General features: G+C 36.8%; 1 protein-coding gene across 9 annotated transcripts; it reads left to right on the forward strand.

The window, feature by feature from the left end:
• Positions 1-502: 502 nt before the first annotated feature.
• TIAL1 (TIA1 cytotoxic granule associated RNA binding protein like 1) lies at positions 503-18,659 on the forward strand. 9 transcript variants are annotated; one of them, XM_045068443.1, is made up of 14 exons: positions 503-689; positions 2,777-2,857; positions 3,381-3,442; positions 7,308-7,404; positions 12,071-12,220; positions 12,496-12,550; positions 12,709-12,796; positions 14,683-14,758; positions 15,894-16,002; positions 16,320-16,415; positions 16,517-16,601; positions 16,857-16,980; positions 17,323-17,462; positions 18,282-18,659. In XM_045068443.1, exons 4-14 carry the CDS (start codon positions 7,393-7,395, stop codon positions 18,406-18,408), a joined length of 1,062 nt encoding a protein of 353 aa, XP_044924378.1. In that variant the 5' UTR covers positions 503-689; positions 2,777-2,857; positions 3,381-3,442; positions 7,308-7,392; the 3' UTR covers positions 18,409-18,659. The 9 variants fall into 9 exon arrangements, with proteins under 9 accessions (XP_044924378.1, XP_004751887.1, XP_044924380.1 ...); XM_004751830.3 differs by lacking the exon at positions 3,381-3,442; XM_045068445.1 differs by lacking the exon at positions 3,381-3,442 and having other exon boundaries at positions 12,122-12,220.
• Positions 18,660-20,742: the final 2,083 nt, after the last annotated feature.

Here is a 20,742-nt window from a genome sequence, read left to right on the forward strand (position 1 = left end):
CGTCGCTTTTATTGTCTCCCTCTTCTTCTAGCACGCCGACTTCCTGGTCGCCGCACGTCCTCACGTATGACTACACTACCCAGAAGTCTCTTCTTCGCGACCCAGCGCGCCGCGGGAACCGGCCTTCTCCTCTGGACTACAGTTCCCAGAAATCCTCTGGAGAAGTGTTTCCCTCTCTCATTTCCAGGACCACAATTCCCAGAACCTTCAGCTGCACGGCGGTTCCCTTTTCACTCGATCTCTTCTTGAGCTGGCTGGGCTTCAGCCGGCCAGCAGGCACTCAGCGAAGACGTGATTCGTCGGGACTGGGCACAGGGTTTCCTTAGCGGCCAGTTTTTCCCCCCACTCAGTTATTCCCTTTACAGGCCGTCGCGGCTGGCCTGAGCGGTGACCTGGCGGGCCGCGCCTGCGCTCTGCCCCGTTTCCTGCCTGGCTGGTGGCGGTGGCCATTTTGTTCATCCTCCTCCTCCTCCTGCTCCTCCTGGTTGGAGCGCAGTGTCCGGAGCGGGCTGGGGGGAGAGAGCCCGAGAGCAGGGTTCGGTGGCTTTTCCTCTGTCCCCAGCCAGTGCCCGGAGCCCCCCTCCCCTTCCTCCCCACCCCCTCCCCTCCCCAGCCCTGCCCTCCCCCTTGTCCCGGGATCGCTCCGTCGCACCCACCATGATGGAAGACGACGGGCAGCCCCGGACTCTGTGAGTACCCGAGACGGGGGTTGCCAGGCGCCGAGAGGCCCGGGCACCGCGGGACGCTGAGGGAGGGAGCAGGAGAGTGGGGCCGAAGCTGGGACTTACGGCGGCTCCCTGGCCGGGGTGGCGCGGACGCGAAGTGCATTCCTCGTCTGTCCCCTTTTCCTTGGGAAGGAAGCCCTCCCTTCCCCCAGTCACTTCCTGGGGTCTGGGGTTGGTTTCGACCTCTTCCTCTCGCGCCCTTCTTTGCACACCTCTCCGAGGCCGGGTTTCTGCACGGCTGTGGCTGTCAGGCCCGGGAGAGCTCCTGCTCCCCCTCTGCTGTGGGGGCCCTGGACTGGGCCGGGAGCTGCCGGTCCCCACGGGGGCAGGGCCTGGGTGGGGGTGGGACCGGGGGTGGGACCGCAGCCTCGTGCCCCGCGGGCCCCGAGGAATTAGCGCTCTCGCCCAGCACGTCCCCCAGCTCCATCGCTCCCGGCTCTTCTCCCAAGCTAAGCTCTCCGAGGAAACTGGACACTCTGACTCCACTCAACCCCCTTCTCTCTTTCTGCCCCACGTGCCCCCGCCCACGCTGTCAGAGATACTCGCCAAGCGCCCGCTACTTTTGAAGTGCAAAAGGGATGCCTCTTGCCGCGGGAGCATCTTTCCCTTCTTGGAAGTTTACTTTGAGCTCTACCTACGCTAAACTGACAACCAGTTGTTAAACTGCTTTTGCTCTTTTGGTGTTACCTCCTCCTAATCTGTGTGCGCTTTGAGACCTTCAGAATTGGATCAAGTGATGTCTAGCCACTATTCGATGTGTGTCTTCTGAGCGCCTTTTCTTTTATCTTGCTGTTTTTTTGTTTTGTTTTGTTTTTTACCTGAAGCCTGATCTAATGAATGAATTTCATCTTCCAACCGCTTATTCGAGTTTTCCTTTCTTTTCTAATGAAGAGTGATGACTCAGCATTTGCATTCCTTTCCGGATAGTGTGGCACTCCTTTCTTTTTCCTGCATTTTTTAAAAAAAAAAAAAAAATCGGAGTAATTGATAATCAAATGTTGGCTACCTTCGGTTTTCCTAGCCTCTGGAAGCTCAGCGCACCTACCTCGAGTACCAGGAGTCAGATCACTGCTTTGTTTTCTCTTGCCTCTGCCTGATATTGATATGATCATAGTCCACTTGGCTCTGCTCTCTGTTGGGGAAATTACTTTGGGGGAATAGATGAAGGTGGGTGGATACTCAGGAAGTTTGACTAGGTTCTCATCTCTTCTGCCAAAGAAAGTCCATTGGGTAAAGAAGATAGATAACTATTTACAATGGTTTGGCTTTTTTGTTTCATTTTGGGGGGGGTTGGGGTGGGCTTGCACTCTTTTATTCCTATTTTTCTGAACTAAAGTAATCGCCATCCTGTTTTGAGAATTTGAGGCGAATTTAAGCACATCAAATGCTTCAGCGAAAAGTCTGTTCCGGAGAACATTTATGTTTTTATTTTGTGCTGTCTCCCATTGCTTACTTTTCCCCAGAAAAGAGAGAATTGGGATAATTTGAAATTTGCCCTTTAAGATCTGTTGAAGCCAAGGCTGGGTAGTTAGCCACATGTGCTTTGATGAAAGCATCTGGGAAAGTTGAATTTAGTGCTAGCCTAGTGTATATTAAACAAAAGTTACATTGTATCGAAACACCTGAAATGTCATCATTGCATCATAATAGCTACTGAATAATTGGTAAATTCTCATGGTACCTTTCTCATTAACTGTATCTGTCTGTTCCTTAAGAAGGTTTTGTCGGGCTGAATAATATGCCATTTCACTACCTTTAATTCCTATAACTATCTTTGCATTTGCCTTATCTTCATCTCCATCAGATCTTGGACCCTTCTTAAGTAGACTAATGAGCTAACTTTGTTGCTTATTTCTTAACCTCTCCTTTCTCCAATCTCCTGTTCTTTCTCTGAAACACACTTAAGTCGTCTATGTTTACAGTTGTCTAAGATTATGTGACATGCATACATGTGAGTAAAGAAACATCTTGAGCTTAGTTGTACCTGTATGTCAGTACATTTTTACTATTCTGTCTTCCTTTTTCCTTCTCCCACTCTTCTCTATGGGAAGGGTTTTTTTTTAGACAAGGACTGCTACATCTTCCTAGGTCTTAACCCTGCAGCACTTAGTTCACTGCCTGGAACACAAGAGGTACTCAAATATTTTACAATGATTATACTTCTTTTCATTGAATTAATATTAAGTTTGGTTTTGGTTTTTTTTTAAAGTCCTGATTAATGTAAAATTATGAACTGACATGACTGTGTCATACATGGTGTGGTCTGTTGATTTGTATATATATTTTTTAAAACCTTCAAATGTGGAATTTTGAGATAAAAGCAAATGTTTCAGAATTGGGATTTCTTGGTCAGATTTTAATAAAAATAATGCACAGTATAGTTTTTTCTAAGCTTTCATTTTACCTAATTCCCCTCAAAGGGTTCTCTTAGGTCTAAGTAACATAACAAAAACTTTGAACGTGAACTTTAGAGGTTGACATCTAGTAGGGTTTTATTTTGTTGGTTTATGGAGATCCTTTTATTTTACATTGTGATCTGTGGGTTAGGTTTTCACGTGGCCAGTATATTTTAAAAGAATGTACTCTTAACAAAGCTTATCTTAAACTGTTTCCTTAAAATGCCTGTGTGTTACTAGTGAGGTTTTTTTCCTGCAGACACACACAAGCTAAGACATATGGTTCTATCATCAGAAAACAATATGGTGTTTATAGCCTAGGTAGGTCTTTAAATATTCATTACCTACAGTATTACTAATTTATTTGATGGTATTTAAAGTGGTATAGAATTGCTTTGATGTTGAGCCTAAAGTTTATTTATCCTTTAAAGGTCTGTTTTCTGATGTTCTTTGTTCTTATTTGACATTTATTTTGGGGTAATATGTATTTGATAACTTGTGATCTAAAAAAACAAACGAGATCATGCTGTGTAATCTGGTGTTGGAAATAAACTGCCTGACACCGACCTTGTGGGACCCACATTTCGGACTTGTGGGTAGCTTTTGAGTGCACAGATTTGATGCATGGTATATCTGAATCTATAACACAACATTAAATTACAGTGGTGTTCTATTGTAGTTTAATTAACTTCATTTATCTCATGCCTCAAAATGAGTAGGAATTGTGGATCTGGGATTACACCATGGTATGCATGCAGTGCCATCCTTTAAGGCTGTTCTTTCTTTCTGATAGAGGCTGTCAAAAGGAAGAAATAAAGCAGTGATTTAGAATATAATCTGAACATCTGAGGGCAGTAACAGAAGAAACTATTAGATCCTGTTATAAAATTGATGAGCTATATGATGGATTTTGCTGTATTATGGCTGTAATTAAGCACCTCGGCCAACTTAATCATATTCTGTTTCTTTAAAATGTGTGTGTCTATATCCCTTATGTAGGTGGTCAGTTCACTTGTACTTACCCTGTATCTTTCCTCTACCTTGCCTCCTTCCTAAAATGAAATACTGACAAATTGATCAGTTCATTAGAGGCCCATGGAAGGATATTGTTACAAAATCTCTTCTAACATAGGAGCTTGTCAAGAACAAAAGTAAAAATGTTACTTTCATGGAAATTTAGCTATAGTGTCTTGTGTAAAAGTGCATGAATTAATTTCAACCTTGATAGGGCTACTCTTTTCAGAGTGAGAGCACATTCAGTGTTGAAAAAGCTTGGTTAGCCTTCTGAAAGGCATGATGTTCTTAACTTAAAATTCTGCCCAGTTGGACATAGGAAGTAGTTTGGCAATGTGAACTTTTGCCTACTGTGAAACTGCCAAGTTTCTAGTCTCAAATTGGATTTTAACCCTTACGTTAGGGATAAAAGCAAGATTTCCCATTTTTAATGCTTTAGTTCCTACAGTTCCTGTTCATAGAAGACAAAATAGACCTAAGGTATGCCTTTTTTTTTTCCTCGAGTAAAAAATTGTTTTAGAATTTAAGTGTTTACTCTTTGAATTCATCTTTTAATATAAGAATTTGAGCCATTTGTCTTTTTCTATTATTTTGTATGTTCTTCAAGTACAAATTTTATACTTAAATACTTGGAATTTTAGAATATATTGACTGCTTCACAAGAGAAAGAGTGAAGTGTGGAAACTATAATTTAGAAAGAGAAAATAAACTTCAGTGTACTGCCAAGAGATGATATTCTTTCCAGGTCAGGTGTTGAACGTCTGCCTTAAATATTTTTGTTAGTATTTATTTGGGGACATAATTTTATGGTAATGTAAGGTACTTAAGCTGTGTCATACAGTATTTTAAAAGCTATAAGGAGTTTCTCTGTTGAACATTATGAAGGATGAAGGTATATGCAAATGAATGAATTACAGAACTTGAGTAAAGGAAAAGGCAGTCAGATTTGGGTAAAATTTAGGTGAAATAATATGGTGAATTACATCCCTTTCAGTCTGGTAAATTAAGATGTTCTGTGTGTTGTTATGGAAAACCTTTTTTATATTAGTTTTGGAATTTAGTTTGCTGCTTTCCCACTGAACTTTTAGAGGAGATACTTAAAAAATAGGAAACCTTAACCTGGATTTTTGTATTTCATGACATTCTAAACTTAGATTATCATTTTGCTCTTTGGCATCGGTGCTTGAAGTGTAAATTACTATATCGAAACATGCTTGTAGAAATTCTTCAAAATTTGTAGCTTACTCTGAAAAGATTGACTTGAAATAAAAATCCTATTAAACTGTAAGAGCTTTAATTGTGCCTGTTAGGTGTGGAAAGTAACTAATGCCCATGCAGCTTTTTTCTGAACAAATCAGTATTTAAGCAGTAATGCAAATTTAAAACTATTTAGTTTACTTAAATTTCATGATATAAAACTGGTGATCTATTTTAACTTTGTTATTAATGACAATATGTGAAAATCAGTTTTATCCATTCCTCTTTTTTTCTCTTAGAAATTGACTAACTAGCACTTTAGGCTAAATGAATATAAGATTTAGGAGACCAAGGTCACTTATTCATTTACTTTATAGATAGTTCTACCTTGTACAAAAAGAAATTATTCCCTGGATACAGGCTCACAAATCCCTCTGAGTTAAAAAGGGACAGGCAGTTGTCTGGCGAGCTTATGATCCTATAACCTTTTGCTACTGCTGGAAAAAGTGTGTCATTCCATGGCCTACCAATGGGTCTGCTCTACTTTAATTATAAGAAAAAGATGGCATAGTAGACCTAAAGCTGTTTGTCACTGGTTTAGTGGTTAAGTAACATCGGACTTGTGGTTCAATTTTAGTACAATGTAGATACTAGTACCCATTGTAGTGAAATTCTTACCTGAACGGGGAAATTGCTACTCATTATTAATCATATAATTTTTTTTTACACTTTACCTTTCTTGGTTTATTTTTCCCTTTTGGAATGTTCCAGCTTAAAGCAGTTATGTATTTAATATGGTAACCATAGATGCAAGGCTTATTTTGGTCTCAGTACTCAGTTTCCAGATGTTACATATTATCATTAGGAAAATAAAACAAATCTTTTTAATTTCCAGGAGAAGCTATGTTAAACTTTATAAATTAAATATTGTTTGGGTCATTAGGTTATTCACAACAAATGTGAGTTTTAGGATTTATACACCGAGTACCAGAAAGACTTAAAAGTTCAGCAAATTATTAAGCTAAATTAATATTAAATCCATGTCACAAGAGAAACCAGGTGGTCATTTCAGGGTGGTGGTGGTATTTTTTTCTGAGTTCTTTTAATTGTATTCTGAATTTTTAAATACAGGATACGTATATTCAATATGTAATTAAAAAAAAAAATCCCAGCTCTTTAAATAGGCATAGTGAAAAGTATACCTACATGTCTTAAATTTCCTCTGAATTTCTGAAAAAATCTTTATATTTGCTTTTTTATCTATATAATGATGTATTTTGTTGCTCTCATATATTTTAGACTAGGAAATTTTATCATTTTGTCCTGCTTTCCTAAAACAATGAAGATACGTCATCGAAAAATCTTGTTTAGCAAGACAAAACAACACCTTCTAATCTCTGTGTTTTGCTAACTTTACTCTAATTCTGGTCTTTGTTCATGTAATTGTTTTTATTGGAGGTCTAAGATAAACTCACCTTATGTCTAATGCCTCTTTATTGATCAGGTGTTATAATTAATCAGTATTTTTGGTGATATTTGTGTGTGTGTGTGTGTGTGTGAGAGAGAGAGAAAGAGAGACACACGTACACACATTATTTTGAATTGTGTTTTACATCCAGAAATTGTAGTTATGTGGAGACTGGTTTAAATTTTTTTATTATTTTTATTCTAATAAATAAAATGAGAGTGATATGTAGGATACAGAATAATAATGCTTTTGGGGTATGCAAGGTCATATTGATTTCTTTGGAAAATGTTTGAAGTGATACTTTAGTGGCCTAATTTAGTACCTTAGAACACTTGGGCTGCTTTTCTAAATGAGGGTTAATCTTACTTTCATAGGACTAGACTTAATTGGAAAAAATTTTATTGAAGACAGAGGAAGTTAAAATGAAATAAAAGGTATTAAGTGATAATGCATTAGCCAGAGCTGAAGGGAAATTGCTGATAATGTATTCTTTTTTTCCTTGAACAGATACGTAGGTAACCTCTCCAGAGATGTGACAGAAGTCCTTATCCTTCAGTTATTCAGTCAGATCGGACCCTGTAAAAGCTGTAAAATGATAACAGAGGTAAGATCTCCCAGTTCCATGTGCGGACAGCGTGATGTTTAATGTTGACATCCATGAGTTGATGAGTATCATTTTAAAATATCATTTTAAGCCTCGAGTTATTCTGATGGAGAGATTCATGTTTGTTGTGTTGACTTACTACTTGGATCTGGCAGATAAAGGAGGTTTAGAATGGAGTTTCATTCGAAAGGACAAAGTTTGTGTGCCGTTACTCTCATATGGTCATTCTTCAGGGTATCGTTACATTCAAGTGATTCTGCTTGTAAAAAATTGTTAGCACTTATCTCAAGAGTGCTGAGAAGCTAGATAATGTTTCATACAATTCCAGTAAGAATGTTCCTGATTCGGGTGATACACATTTAAAGTTTCGGAAGCGGTGTAGTAAAAGAACGGCAGGTTCTTCCGTGCACAGTGTAGCACCGTGCCCCTCGCGTATCGCTAGTGAGTACTAATGACAGCAGCTTTACACAGACTGTTAGGGCGATCGTTTTATTTTCCTTTTTGCAAAGAAAACTTCCTTTTTATACTCTCCTGGTTAAGATTGTGTATAGCAGTGCCCAAAGGTGTGTTTCAGTTTGTGCTCTTCTTCCTTTCTCTTGATTCTCCCGCACACTTCTTAGACTGTTTACTGTCTACCAGCCGTACCGTTAAGTGCTAGAGATTCGCTGCTGAATAAGACAGTTCTTAGCACTGTACAATTTTACAACCTGATGAAGGAGACAGAGTAGTTACCAGGCACTAATGACAGAGGATGAGAAATGCTGTGGCAGCAGGCAGCACCAAGTGCTGTGGGAGCACTGGGGTCCAGTACAGTCTTGGGTCCGGGAGGCTTTATTGGAGGAGTCAGTGTCTAGGCTGAAACTGAAGGATGGCCGTGGGATCCGAGGAAGAAGGGATTCCGTGGGAGAGAAGAATGTTGGTCCAGTGTGGTGCTCCTGAGAGTAAGTGGGAAGGTAGAGACCGTAGCGTGGTTGGTGTTCTGAATGGGTTAGTCATAAAAGGTGCCAGGAGGTGAGGCAAGAGTGTTCGGCAGGGGCCCGAAGCTATGTTAAGGAGTTTGTGTTATACCCTGGGAGGGGAACTATGGAAAACCCGTAAAGCAAATTGGCCTTTTGATTGTCTTTCCTAACTAATGATCGTCCTTACGCTGTTCCAGTACCTCATCTTCCCTTCCTGTCTTTGATTACTCATTCATTCATTCTTTCTTTCATCAAAAATTTACTTTGTGCTCAGAGCGCTGGGGCTATAGTGGAGAGCAAAAGGGAGGAGACTCCCGTGAGTTTTACATACTATTGAGAACATTGTTAACAAACAAGTAAACAAGGTCATTGCAGATAGGGATAAAAGCTGTGGAGAGAATAAAGCAGTTCTGTGATGGGGGTTGGAGGGTTGGTGTTTTTGTAGGCTAGGTGGTGAAGGGAGACGTCACCTCTTTGATCTGAGACAGGAATAACAAGATGGTGCCATCTAAGTTAAGAGTTGGAGGCAGAGGGAATGGCAGATACAAAGGTTGTGAATTGGTAATGAGCTTGGTGAATTCATGGAACCAAAGAGCAGGATGGCTGGAGTCTGGGGAGTAGAGGGATGTGGTGGAAAATGAGTGTAAAGAGGCAGGCAGGCAGAGTTCAGAATCACCTAGGGAAGTGTGCGCCATGACACAGAGATTGGATTTTATTTTGTTTGTGGTGGAGTTTTAAGTGGAGTAATGAGGCGCTCATTTGCATTTTTAAGATTATTTGGAGACTGTCACGGAGAATGGGTTGAAGGGGGCAGGAGTGGAAGGAGGGAAAGTTGGGCTTAATTTACTAGTCTAGGTAAGAGATGATGGGGGCTTGTTTTTTAGATGGGTAGGTGTAGAGATAAGTGTGAAATATAATTTAGAGTCGGAATCCGGAGGACTGGATTGGCTGGAGGCCGTAAGGGAAAGGAGGACATTAGGAAAGACATTTTGAAAGAGTCTTGTTTGTAGATGCTTGATACCACTTACTACTTACTTGCTCAGATGGGCATGAGCAAGGGAGGTGTAGGATGGATGGGGAGAATGGTGGGAATCCGGAGTTCTGTTTTGGCAGTGTTAAACTGAAGGTGTCCATTAGACATCTGAAGGAACATTATTTGTGAGTAGTTGGATAAACCGAGAGACAGTGGTGATGGTACCAGCCTGCGGTGGTGTTTAAACTATGAGACTAGATAAGATCTAGTTTCTTGATCTAAAGAGAGTGCTGATAGAAATAGGGTGGTCTAGGTCTAAGCCCTGGAGCATTTCATCACTTAGGGTGATGTTTAGAGTTTGAATAAAGAGGGAAGAGCTGCCTTCTGGAAGATCCTCAAGTGAGAAAACCAGAAAATGAAGAGGCTGTGTGGAATCTAAAATGGAATATTTAAAGGAGGAGGAGTCATTAGCTGTTTCGATTTCTGCTTCAGAGTCAAGGTGAGGACAGAAAAAAGATCACAGCGGTGGCAGAGGGGTCACTGGTGAGCTCAACACAAATTTTCAGTGGCCTGGTTGGGTAGGAAGCCAGCTGGAGTAGGTTTAGGAGAGAATGGGTTGTGAGAAAGTGGAAGTTTTCTAGAAAGTTTTTGAGAAACATTTGATAAATATTTATCTTAATAGTATTCTTTTTAAAACTTGTGTGCACAGTCAGCCATTTGTGGGGAGAAGGATTTGAAATGAATTTGAAGTGAATTAATTCATCCATATTCTACAACTCCTACATTCACACTTGTATATAGCTGCAAAATCTCGTATTTCTCTGTCTTGACATTTATGTCATCCAACAAAAATTGGTGACAGTACTTACTAAGGTAAGGACATGGTTGCTTTTTAGAGTGTCCCTTGGCATAAATGGGAAGCTTCCTAAGAGCGTGAATTCTAGTACAGACTATCTAGGTGTTTATTTTCCTTTCCATAAATTCCACTTCAGTACATGAAAAATGCTTTTTTTCCTTAGTTTTGTGATTTTTTACTTTAAATATTGTTTATCTTAGATTCTAGCTTTCTCTGTATACTGTTATGTTATCAGTTTTTAGGCTAAAAAATTCTCTGGTGGTTGGGTTGGGACAAAAATCAGTGGTGTCTTAAATGAGATGCATTATGATGTGAGTGAGTGTGTGTGGGGGGGGGGTGTGTGTGTACATTCGCATGTTCATACATTGAATGGGGTTAGCCTGTTACTGTTAGGTAAACTTGAAGTCATTCTGCATGAGTTAAGGTAGTTTACTAAAGCCTTTTGTTACTATGGATCTACATTGGATCTCTGTATGTCTTGATGTAATTACCATTGTTTTCTGTAGAGACCATCAATCAGGGCAGAAGAAATAGATGTAAAATGAAAAATTGACTAGCATAGTTTAGGTTGCTGTTTACCTTTAAATCTTTTCTACAAATGAACATTATTGGTAAATGTTAACTCTTTAGCAAGAGGAATTTAAGTGCATGTTTTTCTTTGGACTCTTTTCTCCATTTCCTTTCTCTACCTCTTCCGAACAGAATTCACATGGCTACGGTAGGATTTTTGTATGAGAGCCCGTAGTTTTCTTGTCAGTATTAATGATCACACTTTTTTTCCCTCAAGGAAATGCCTTCTGGTTGCTTCGCCACTATTGTTTTAGACGTCTTATTTTGGATTTTTCTTCTAAAACTTTCCTGGAATGAAAAACAGTGGTTGTTGAAAAGATCTTTATTTTATCTGGTATTTTGTACCCCTTGTAAGTGCAACTAGAATTCCACATTTTAAAATAGTTTTTTGTTTTTGTTTTTACACTGAACAGTGATGTGTTTAGCCTTATGCAAAAAAAAAAAATGTATTTGTACGGTTGTGTAGCTATTTGATACAGGTTGCAGTTATATAAAATTTATTTCCATTTTGGTTGTTAGATTATAAAGTTGCTATAACTTCGGTCGTACTTTCTAATTATCTTTATAAATGTCTATTTGCCAAGTCCTGTCAAGTGTAATATTGTTAGAATATATTTAATAAAGATTTCCTATATTTTTTTGTGACATAAAATTGTAGCATTGTCCTGGAATATTTATTCAGAAGTTCTTTTCTTGATTACTAGCATGTTTTTCTGGTCTTTCAAGACTAAATTAAAAGTATATAGCATCTCCTGTTCATTAGGATAGTTTGATAGTTCATTTCAGTAGCTGGTTAAACATTTACAATTTTTCTGTTCTTATTCTCATTCTTTATCCAGAAAAGGAATACATAATCTCCTCTCCTCCTGTGCAGTGCTCACCCTAGTTTCAATCATAAGTAGAGTTTGTAAACTTGGTTCATTTTTGTGTTTTCTTTTATCATGGGATATAGTTTATGAAGGATTATGAGGCATAAATAGAATTCATCCTTTTGAAAATAATGTTGGGAGAGAGAAGAGCAGTGGTAAGGAGTGGTCCTTAAGGTTTTGTTTGGCGTAATATAAACTTCTGTTTTACATTTAACATATTTCACCAGAATGCCATATTTTTTTTTTTCCTTTAATACTGACAATTAGGATTCTATACTGCTTTGATGGTTCTGCTTGAGTACAACAGTATTCTGAGGTACAAAGTCAGGTGTAGCTATAAATCTTATTTTTATAAGTGTTAGGCTTTCATAAGCTTATGCAATCTCACCTTGTACATTCCTAGCTGTCAGTAATGTTTTTTCCTGGATTTTCTTCTCAGCAACCCGATAGCAGAAGGGTCAACTCTTCTGTTGGATTTTCTGTTTTGCAGCATACAAGCAATGACCCATATTGCTTTGTGGAATTTTATGAACACAGAGATGCAGCTGCTGCATTAGCTGCTATGAATGGGAGAAAAATTTTGGGAAAGGTAAGATAATAGAATGATGGCACTTCATGAGTATATATTTTTGCTTGTCAGATTAGCGTGTGTGTGTGTGTGTGTGTGTGTGTGTTTTAGCTTGTGTACTTTTTAGCAAGTTTTTAAACAAATATTCAGCTTTGCTGAGTGGTGGTTTTGCTTTTATTCAGCCTAGTGTTTTTACAAAAATTATCCTGTTTGATAAATGATGTAATAAGTGGTAAGTGTTAATGGTTCATAATGACATGCCTAATAATTGTATTAAATATAATCTTTATTTTTAGGAGGTCAAAGTAAACTGGGCAACAACACCAAGTAGCCAGAAAAAAGATACTTCCAGTAAGTACTCCTGCTGCATTTTACTGTGGAAGAGTTCTGAAATTATCCTGGCAGCGCTACCAGCTTAAATAGGGTTTTTCTTCCCTTAGTGTTGCCTGAAAAAGGCTTATTAGTAGCTGGCTCTTTAAGTATTTGATTACCAAATGCTTTGATTTCAGATCACTTCCATGTGTTTGTTGGGGATTTGAGTCCAGAAATTACAACAGAAGATATCAAATCAGCATTTGCCCCCTTTGGTAAAATATCGTAAGTATCATACTCAATACTATACTCAATAGTGATAGGCAAAATTGTATATGATTAACATGTACTGGAATTAAGATTTTCTTTCCCTAGTTAGTGTGACTTTTTTGTTTGTTGTTTTGTTTTGTTTTGTTTTTGATTAGTAGATGTTGTTGAAAATGTTAATGTCATTTCAGTGTTCTGGGGTCTTGTTTTCATCTAATCCTGTGTATGATATGTTAAAATTTTTTAAGTGATTCTGTTTGTTATCTTTGAAGCAGATGTTTGGGTGGTAAAGCTTATTATAAAGTCCAACTTTCTGTCAGATGTTTTCAAAATTTGGTGGTTAACTAAAAGTGAATGTGATGTATACTGTGTATTAAATTTTATAGGAAGAGTTTATAAATTGGGAAAAGTAGGTAAATCCTTGGGTATATGGTGGTTAAATTGGAAATGTACATGTTTAATTACAATGATAAATGTGTTTTGATATTTTAGCTGAAAAGTAGTCTATTATAATACTAAAATGTTTTGTTGTCTGAGCCATAAATGTGGGATTAATCAGTAGATGTTTTTTTGTTATTGGTATTTGATTCTGGTAGTTAGGGCCCAAATGTGGTTTGATTTTAACAAAGCTTATGCTCAAATCTCATTGTATGTTATGTAATCAAATATATTGGAAAATTGAAAGTGGTTTTATAAGTTCTATAAAATGTCTGTTACAATGTATCTTTCTGATTAAAATCCGTATATTTTATGTACTTCCTGTAGATTTAAATGAAATGTTGTAGTACTACTTAAAGGAATATGTTTCACCTAAGAACAACAATATTCTTCTGTATACAGTTTGTTGTTCTGTAGATTTATTTGAAAGAAAGATTTAATTCTTAATTTTCTATTTTGATATTTGCTTTGCTTTTTAATCTTTTAATGTGGTAAGTAGTACTGTTTTAAAAATCAGTATAAAAAATAATACAGGTTGCTGTTTTTCAATCTTTATTTATACCTGAGACCTGCAGTTTTTCTAAAGTCCAAGTCACAATTAAAAGTAATAGCATTCTGGTTATTTTGCAGAATTGCTCATAAGAATGGACAGGATCTTGAAGGCTAACTGCAAGGAACTGTGCACACTGGAACTCAGTTGTAGATTTTTTTCTCATTTCTATTTATTCTTATTATACATTATTTATATATACATATTTTAGTATTTACATTTTAACATTCTATATTCAGTGGAGTTCTATATTTCCAATCATCTTAACTTACTCACTAAAATTTCTGTGTAAATTTGTTGTTTTCGTACTGGTGTGCTTAGCATTGTTGTTAGTTTTTTATTCTCCTTTCTTAAATTTCTGAAAATGTCAATTTTTCAAAATTTACAGCTGCCCAAACTCCAAAATGATGGTAGAGAATTGACCAAGAAAAATAAAGAAATCTGTTAACAGGCCATGTATGCCTTTTTAATTCCTATTTTTACCTCTTTTTCAATTTTTTAATATTTCATATATTTTGTATCACTAGGCAGAAGACATTTAACTATTTAGAGATTGCATGGTAAAGTAGTTAGCATTGTTACAGTAATTTATAGACCAGTAAACCTTAGAGGACACTAGCCAATAGAATATTAGAAAAGGAAACTATTGTTCCTATTAATCTTCAAATTTGAGCATTTAGTTTAGAAAGTGCAGGCTATTTGATTAGGTTGCATGTTTATTACATGTTTTTGTCCTACTGCTTTTTTCTAACAGGTAAAGAAGCGTTAGGGAGAGTTCAGGAATGGCAGTAGTTAATTAGGGCTAACTGGAATTTTATTTAAAAAAATGCTCACAATACAGTGTGTGTGGTTCCTTTTAGTTTTTATTTTGAGGATGACTCTTACTTCCCTCATTTAGCTGTGCTTCTTTTCACAGGGATGCCCGAGTAGTTAAAGACATGGCAACTGGAAAATCCAAAGGCTATGGTTTTGTATCTTTTTATAACAAACTGGTATGTTCTTTCAACTCAATATAAATTTAATCCAAAATTTAGTCGTTAATCGGAATCTTGAATATTCTTAGATATTGCCTGTAACACCTTTTAGGTAATTTTGTATGTTTTAATAGTAGAGTGTAATTGTTTTCTTGGAAATAAATAGCTGGAAAAAGATAGGCTGGTTGTAAGAAAGTGTATCACGGTTGCATTTATGCATTGGTGAAGATAAGATGTGTTAGAAGTCAAACTCAAGGTTAGGACATATGAACTCATCTCAGAATTTGGAGGGAAGTTAAATAATATTTAGCCTGAACCATGAAAATCTCAGTTTTAACTTTTAAATGGTCATCCATACTTTTATAGCTAGGATATTAATGACTACAGCAAAGTTTATAAATGAAAATGAAAACAATTCATCTTGATTTTTTGCATATATTCTTAAAGAAAGAGGTACCAAAATGTCTTAAGCATCTGTATTAACTGTAAGATCCGACAATAAAGTGGGTTTCAACGGTAGTATTTTAGACCAGTGTTAGCAACTTAGATTACCAAGGTAAAGGCTGGGAGCTGTATTCTTTCTTTGCTTAAATTCATTGCAAATTCCCATTAGTTGCAATAAACTCATTTTTACTGGCAGCATTCTAAATCCTAATGCAGAAGTCTTCTGTCTTAAAATGAGTTATTAATCTTGTGTCACAATCATAATCCATTGCTATAAGAATGTTGATTTCGGGCTAGGTGGTTTAGACCGTAGTATTGGGAGGTTCTATATATTCTTCAGTAAAAGTTACACCTCAGTCAGCCATCAAATTCAGATATTTTTGGCAGTCTTACTTTCCCTCTTTTTGGTAATGAGTGGGGTTATAATTTTTTCTTGCATATTTGAATTATGATCAATTTCACTTGTTGCTTAAATGTTGTACTAGTATTTTGAAATCTGTGAATAAATATAGTTTTGATGTATCACTGGAGTTGATACCAAGGGATAGTTAGTATCATTTTTGTGTTATTCAGTTTTATTTGAATTCATTCCCTATGCTGGTAAGATTTGGATTCAGGGGTGCCAGCATGTTATTTCATTTATTGGTCTTATATGCTACAATTTTCTTTTCTGTGTTTGTAATTGCTCTTTCTCTTTTTTTATCTGTAGGATGCAGAAAATGCAATTGTGCATATGGGAGGTCAGTGGTTGGGTGGTCGTCAGATCAGAACTAACTGGGCCACACGTAAACCACCTGCACCTAAAAGTACACAAGAAAGTAAGATCCGTGTACTGCATTTTGTTAAAATTATGGCTACGTCACAAAATCATGAAGTAGCATCTTGATTTCTTGAAATTTAAATTTTATTAGCTTTGTAAGGCTCAGTTCATCTTGAATTTAATTGTCTAGTAATAATTGGGCTTTGATAATTAATGTAGTTGGGGCTGTGAACCAGCTGATTCTATAGATCAAGATCATGGCATCAAGAAAAAAATTCTCTTTTTTCTCCCTCAATGAGGTGTATCTTTGTACACAGTAATCAGTTTTATACGACTGTATAATCATCAACATTTTTGTTTTCTTTCTGTATATAGATAACACTAAGCAGTTGAGATTTGAAGATGTAGTAAACCAGTCAAGTCCAAAAAATTGTACTGTGTACTGTGGAGGAATTGCCTCTGGGTTAACAGGTACAGTGTGTGGTCTTCTCCCCTTCTCCGAGGAGCTTTATCCCTCTTAGTGTCAGCGTCCTGAGCCTTAAGTATTTTATTCATGTGTTTTTGTTTCTCAGATCAGCTTATGAGACAGACTTTCTCACCATTTGGACAAATTATGGAAATAAGAGTTTTTCCAGAGAAAGGCTATTCATTTGTCAGGTAAAATTCTGTCTACAGGTTGCTCTGCTATTTGACCCGTTCTTTTCAGTTACATTATTTGAGCCCCTCGGGTATCCGCCTTCGTTGTTTTAGCAGTTCTTTGCGATGTAGAATTTTAGCCTACCTGCATAATGTACTTTAGGAAAACACCAAGTTGACAGTTATAAACTAATGAGTTTCTATTATTTATTGTGTAAGTTCTTTAAAAAAAAAAAAAAAAAAAAAAAGACAAACCCTCATATCTTCCCCTTCTAGATTTTCAACCCACGAAAGTGCGGCCCATGCCATTGTTTCGGTGAACGGCACTACAATTGAAGGACATGTTGTTAAATGCTATTGGGGTAAAGAATCTCCTGATATGACTAAAAACTTCCAACAGGTAATTCGATTTTTCACAGCACTTTTTAAGGTTTCCATCTTACATATCTACATAAAAGCTTTAGAAACTCTGTAAAATAAACAAACAGAAAATAAAGCATATAGCTGCTTTCAGTTTATTTTTATTAATGCTTTTTCGAAAGTGATTATTTTGCGGTATTAACTGAATCTTAATACTTTCTTTCCACAGGTGTCACCACCCCAATAAACTTAGACAATGATAAATAACAGAGTCCTATTCACATAAGGGTGCTTACTTAGTTTTTCTCTTCCTTGTCTCCCACTTTCTTCAAATACTGTGTTTCTTACTTACTTCCTAAAATGGTGATTTGTTTTTTCCTAGGTCGACTATAGTCAGTGGGGGCAGTGGAGCCAGGTTTATGGAAACCCACAACAGTATGGACAGTATATGGCAAACGGGTGGCAAGTACCACCTTACGGAGTATACGGGCAACCGTGGAACCAGCAAGGATTTGGAGTAGAGTAAGTTGTCTGGGTTTTTCCAGTGTGGAAACTGATACAGTTTTGACAAAAGAAATCAAAAATGTGTTTTTCTAGGGGGAAATCTATTTAAAGTAAATTCATCAAGCTATTCATCATGGTGTTACAGAAACCTTACGAAAAGTGATTTATAGTGCTAAAAATTTGCTTTTTATTACCTAGGTGAAAGGTGAGGTTGTGGTAACGTTTGATGCTTTCTACTGTCTCTATAAGCTGTTGGTAGAATTTCATTTACATTTCTAATCTATTTTATCATTTATTTTTGCATGGAAAGGGTCTTTGTCTAGATGTGTTTAGAAATTTAATGACTTGTGTCTGTTGGCTTGCGGGAGAAGTCTACAAGATTTATGTGGTACAAAGTAGCTTGCGTTTTTTTCCTTTGTTCATAGAGTAGGTTGGTCCTTTGCACGTTTCTCCCCAGGCCAGCCCAGATCTTTATTTTTACTGGTTCCTTCTTCCTTCTCTTTCCAACATGAATTTTGTGATTTTTAAATTTCTTATATTGATGTACAATGTGTGCAATACATGATAGGTAGGTGATTTTTCATTTTTTAAAAATCAGTTTTGAAATGTTCTTCAGAGAAGTCATTGTGTTGTGATTACGTTAACCAAAAATTTAAGACTATTGTTGGGATACGTATTGTACATGTGTGGATGCGTGTCATTTGTTTCTTCGCCCTTTGTTGTGGGTGTGTTGATTTCTTGTTGTCTATTCTATGATGGGGCTCTGCTTGTTTTTGTATAAATGGGTGGATAATATTTTCTTCGTGTTTGCTCAAGATTTTTTTTTTCCCCCCCAAGTCAATCACCTTCTGCTGCTTGGATGGGTGGATTTGGTGCTCAGCCTCCCCAAGGACAAGCTCCTCCCCCTGTAATACCTCCTCCTAACCAAGCTGGATATGGTATGGCAAGTTACCAAACACAGTGAGCTGGGACTCTAAACAAAATTGTAATTCATGATAGCTTCAGTTTCCTGTGACACTCTGAAGACATGAAAGTAGACATCGGAAAATGAAAATATTTATTTTAAAAATTGAAATGTTTGGAACCTTTAGCACAGCTTTGCTTTGGTGAAGGACACATGTCTTCTAGTTCTGCCTTTTTAAGTTTTTGTTCATGATGGATATGAACATGATTTTTCTTTGTGTACAAAAACTAAAATAAAGTCAATAAAGACAATTCTGACTACAAATTTTGATATAATAGGAGAAATGGGTAATACATTTTGATTCTTAGATACTATTCCATTTTTATCTTGCTGTTCAGTATTTTAACTCACTGTGTTTTTAAAAGAGCAAAAAAAGGGAGGATCGTGGAAAACTGGGAATCACATATAAGTTCATCCTGAACCTTGATACTCCCCTCCCTCCCCCTGAGGTGGACCACATTTGAAGTCAGCAGAAAAAAGTGTGATACTGAGAAGAAATTGCATGATTTTGGAGTCGCTTTGGAGGAAATAACCTTATGCCTAAAGAAACTGAAGCCAGACTGATAAAGGAATTTTACAAACTAAATAAGGAACAGCATTATCTGAGTTACTTGAGCGAATGTTGGTGGTCCACATAAAGACATGTTTTTAAACCTTTAAAAAGTGTTGATTATTAAAACTGTAGTAAATTACATTTCATTTTGGGGGAAATTCCAAGTATGGTGTTTGTATTAAAGTCAGACAGTCATACTTGTGCTTTTACATAAAGTTTAAATGATATACATTGTAAATATTGAATAACTACAGTGTTTAAAAAGCATGCTTCACCATAGAAGTAGCAGCAATGTAATTATTTGAAGTAACACTTAACACACTCCACTGCATTGAATGCCGTGGACTGATAAGAATGTTTAAGACTGACACTTCCAAGGTTGGCTACTATGTAAAATTAAAATTATACAAATTACTATACAGAAAAAGCCTTAATTTTAATTTCATACAAATCTTTGATGCATTAGTACATTTTAAAATGTCATTGGAAATCAGATTTCTTTTTTTTTTTTTTTTTCCTTTACATCACTTGGTATGTAAATACCTTGATTAAAACCTTGTAAACCTATTCCAGGGTTCCTATAAGTTGTATAGTACAAGTGTTTTTAAAAAAAAAAAAAAATCTTGGGGTGTTTTTTAAAATTAGATCTATTTTGCCCGAGAATTTTTTTAACAAGATTGCTAAAACATCTTATTTAGACAGTTTGATGTACCAATTTATAATTGGATATTCAGCTTAAGGTAGTACACAGAGTTGTGACTTTTATTTTTATTTAACGTTTTTCTTGTGGGTAGTGTGCATGGGATGGCGAGCCTGATCAGAGGCTGAGTTGCACGTGTGCAGAGTTTGTAAATGAACCACTTGGGTAGATGGAGAAGACAGAAGTTTGCTTCAGAGGTATTTTTCTGGCTATGTGGATAAAATCTGCCTCAAATTTCTCTCCTAACAAGAATGTACAAGAAAAAATCCTATGTATTCGAATTCTGACAGCTAGAGGGTGCAAATGTTTAGGGCAGTGTATTTGAAATGTTGCTTTGAAGCCTGGGCACCAAAATGAGAAAACCCTTACCAGAGTAAGATGCAATTAATACCCACAAAGCACGATTTTTTAAACGTCTAAGGTCTTAACAGTCAGCTTTAAAATAATGATGGGTTTATAAATTGGTGACTACAATAATTTTGGTATTATTCTTCCCCCATTTAGGAAAACAGATGTATTAAACATGAATATTTGCGGGGTCTGAAATTCATCTTCAGGCCAGGTTTTTTTACGGCACTTTAGTTTTAACCACAGGAGTCCTCTGTGATCCTCTTCTGTACAAAAGTTACCCTTATTTCTTTGTTTATGGCTAGTGTCCTTGGGGGATGTTATGGTAAAGTTACTTTATATTTTATAAGGAGAACACTCAAATTATATCAATTATGCCTCCTCGTTTAAAATTTCTTGAATATATGTGAAACTTGAACAACTAACGACTTTTTTTTTTTTTATATATCAATATTCTCAGTTTGCCTTTTTTGGTCTGCCAATAGATTAAGTAGCTGACTGTGGTAGCAGCGAACTATAGCTGCAGTGTTTTCCTGGTGGTTCTAGGATTTCATAAGATGATCCAAGCTAGTTCTAGCGCCATAGAAAACCTATTTCTAAAGTGTCCTTCGTCTCAATCTGAAACAAAGATTTCATGATCAGCTCAGTTAATGGAAGTTATTTCATATTAAATGGTTTTTAAAATACAAAGCTACTTATCCAAATGAAACGCACCATTTAAAAATTCAACTGT

Source organism: Mustela putorius, unplaced genomic scaffold, assembly GCF_011764305.1.
Source record: "Mustela putorius furo isolate JIRA1106 unplaced genomic scaffold, ASM1176430v1.1 tig00003909_pilon_pilon_pilon, whole genome shotgun sequence".
In the NCBI taxonomy this organism is placed as follows: domain Eukaryota; kingdom Metazoa; phylum Chordata; class Mammalia; order Carnivora; family Mustelidae; genus Mustela; species Mustela putorius.

Excerpts from the sequence above, each read along its gene's own strand:
- TIAL1 (XM_004751827.3), top strand. The coding sequence starts at position 658 with ATGATGGAAGACGACGGGCAGCCCCGGACTCT. Across the intron at positions 690-7,307 it reads GACGGGCAGCCCCGGACTCT|ATACGTAGGTAACCTCTCCA; the intron begins GTGAGTACCCGA and ends TTCCTTGAACAG. Across the intron at positions 16,981-17,322 it reads TGACTAAAAACTTCCAACAG|GTCGACTATAGTCAGTGGGG; the intron begins GTAATTCGATTT and ends GTTTTTTCCTAG.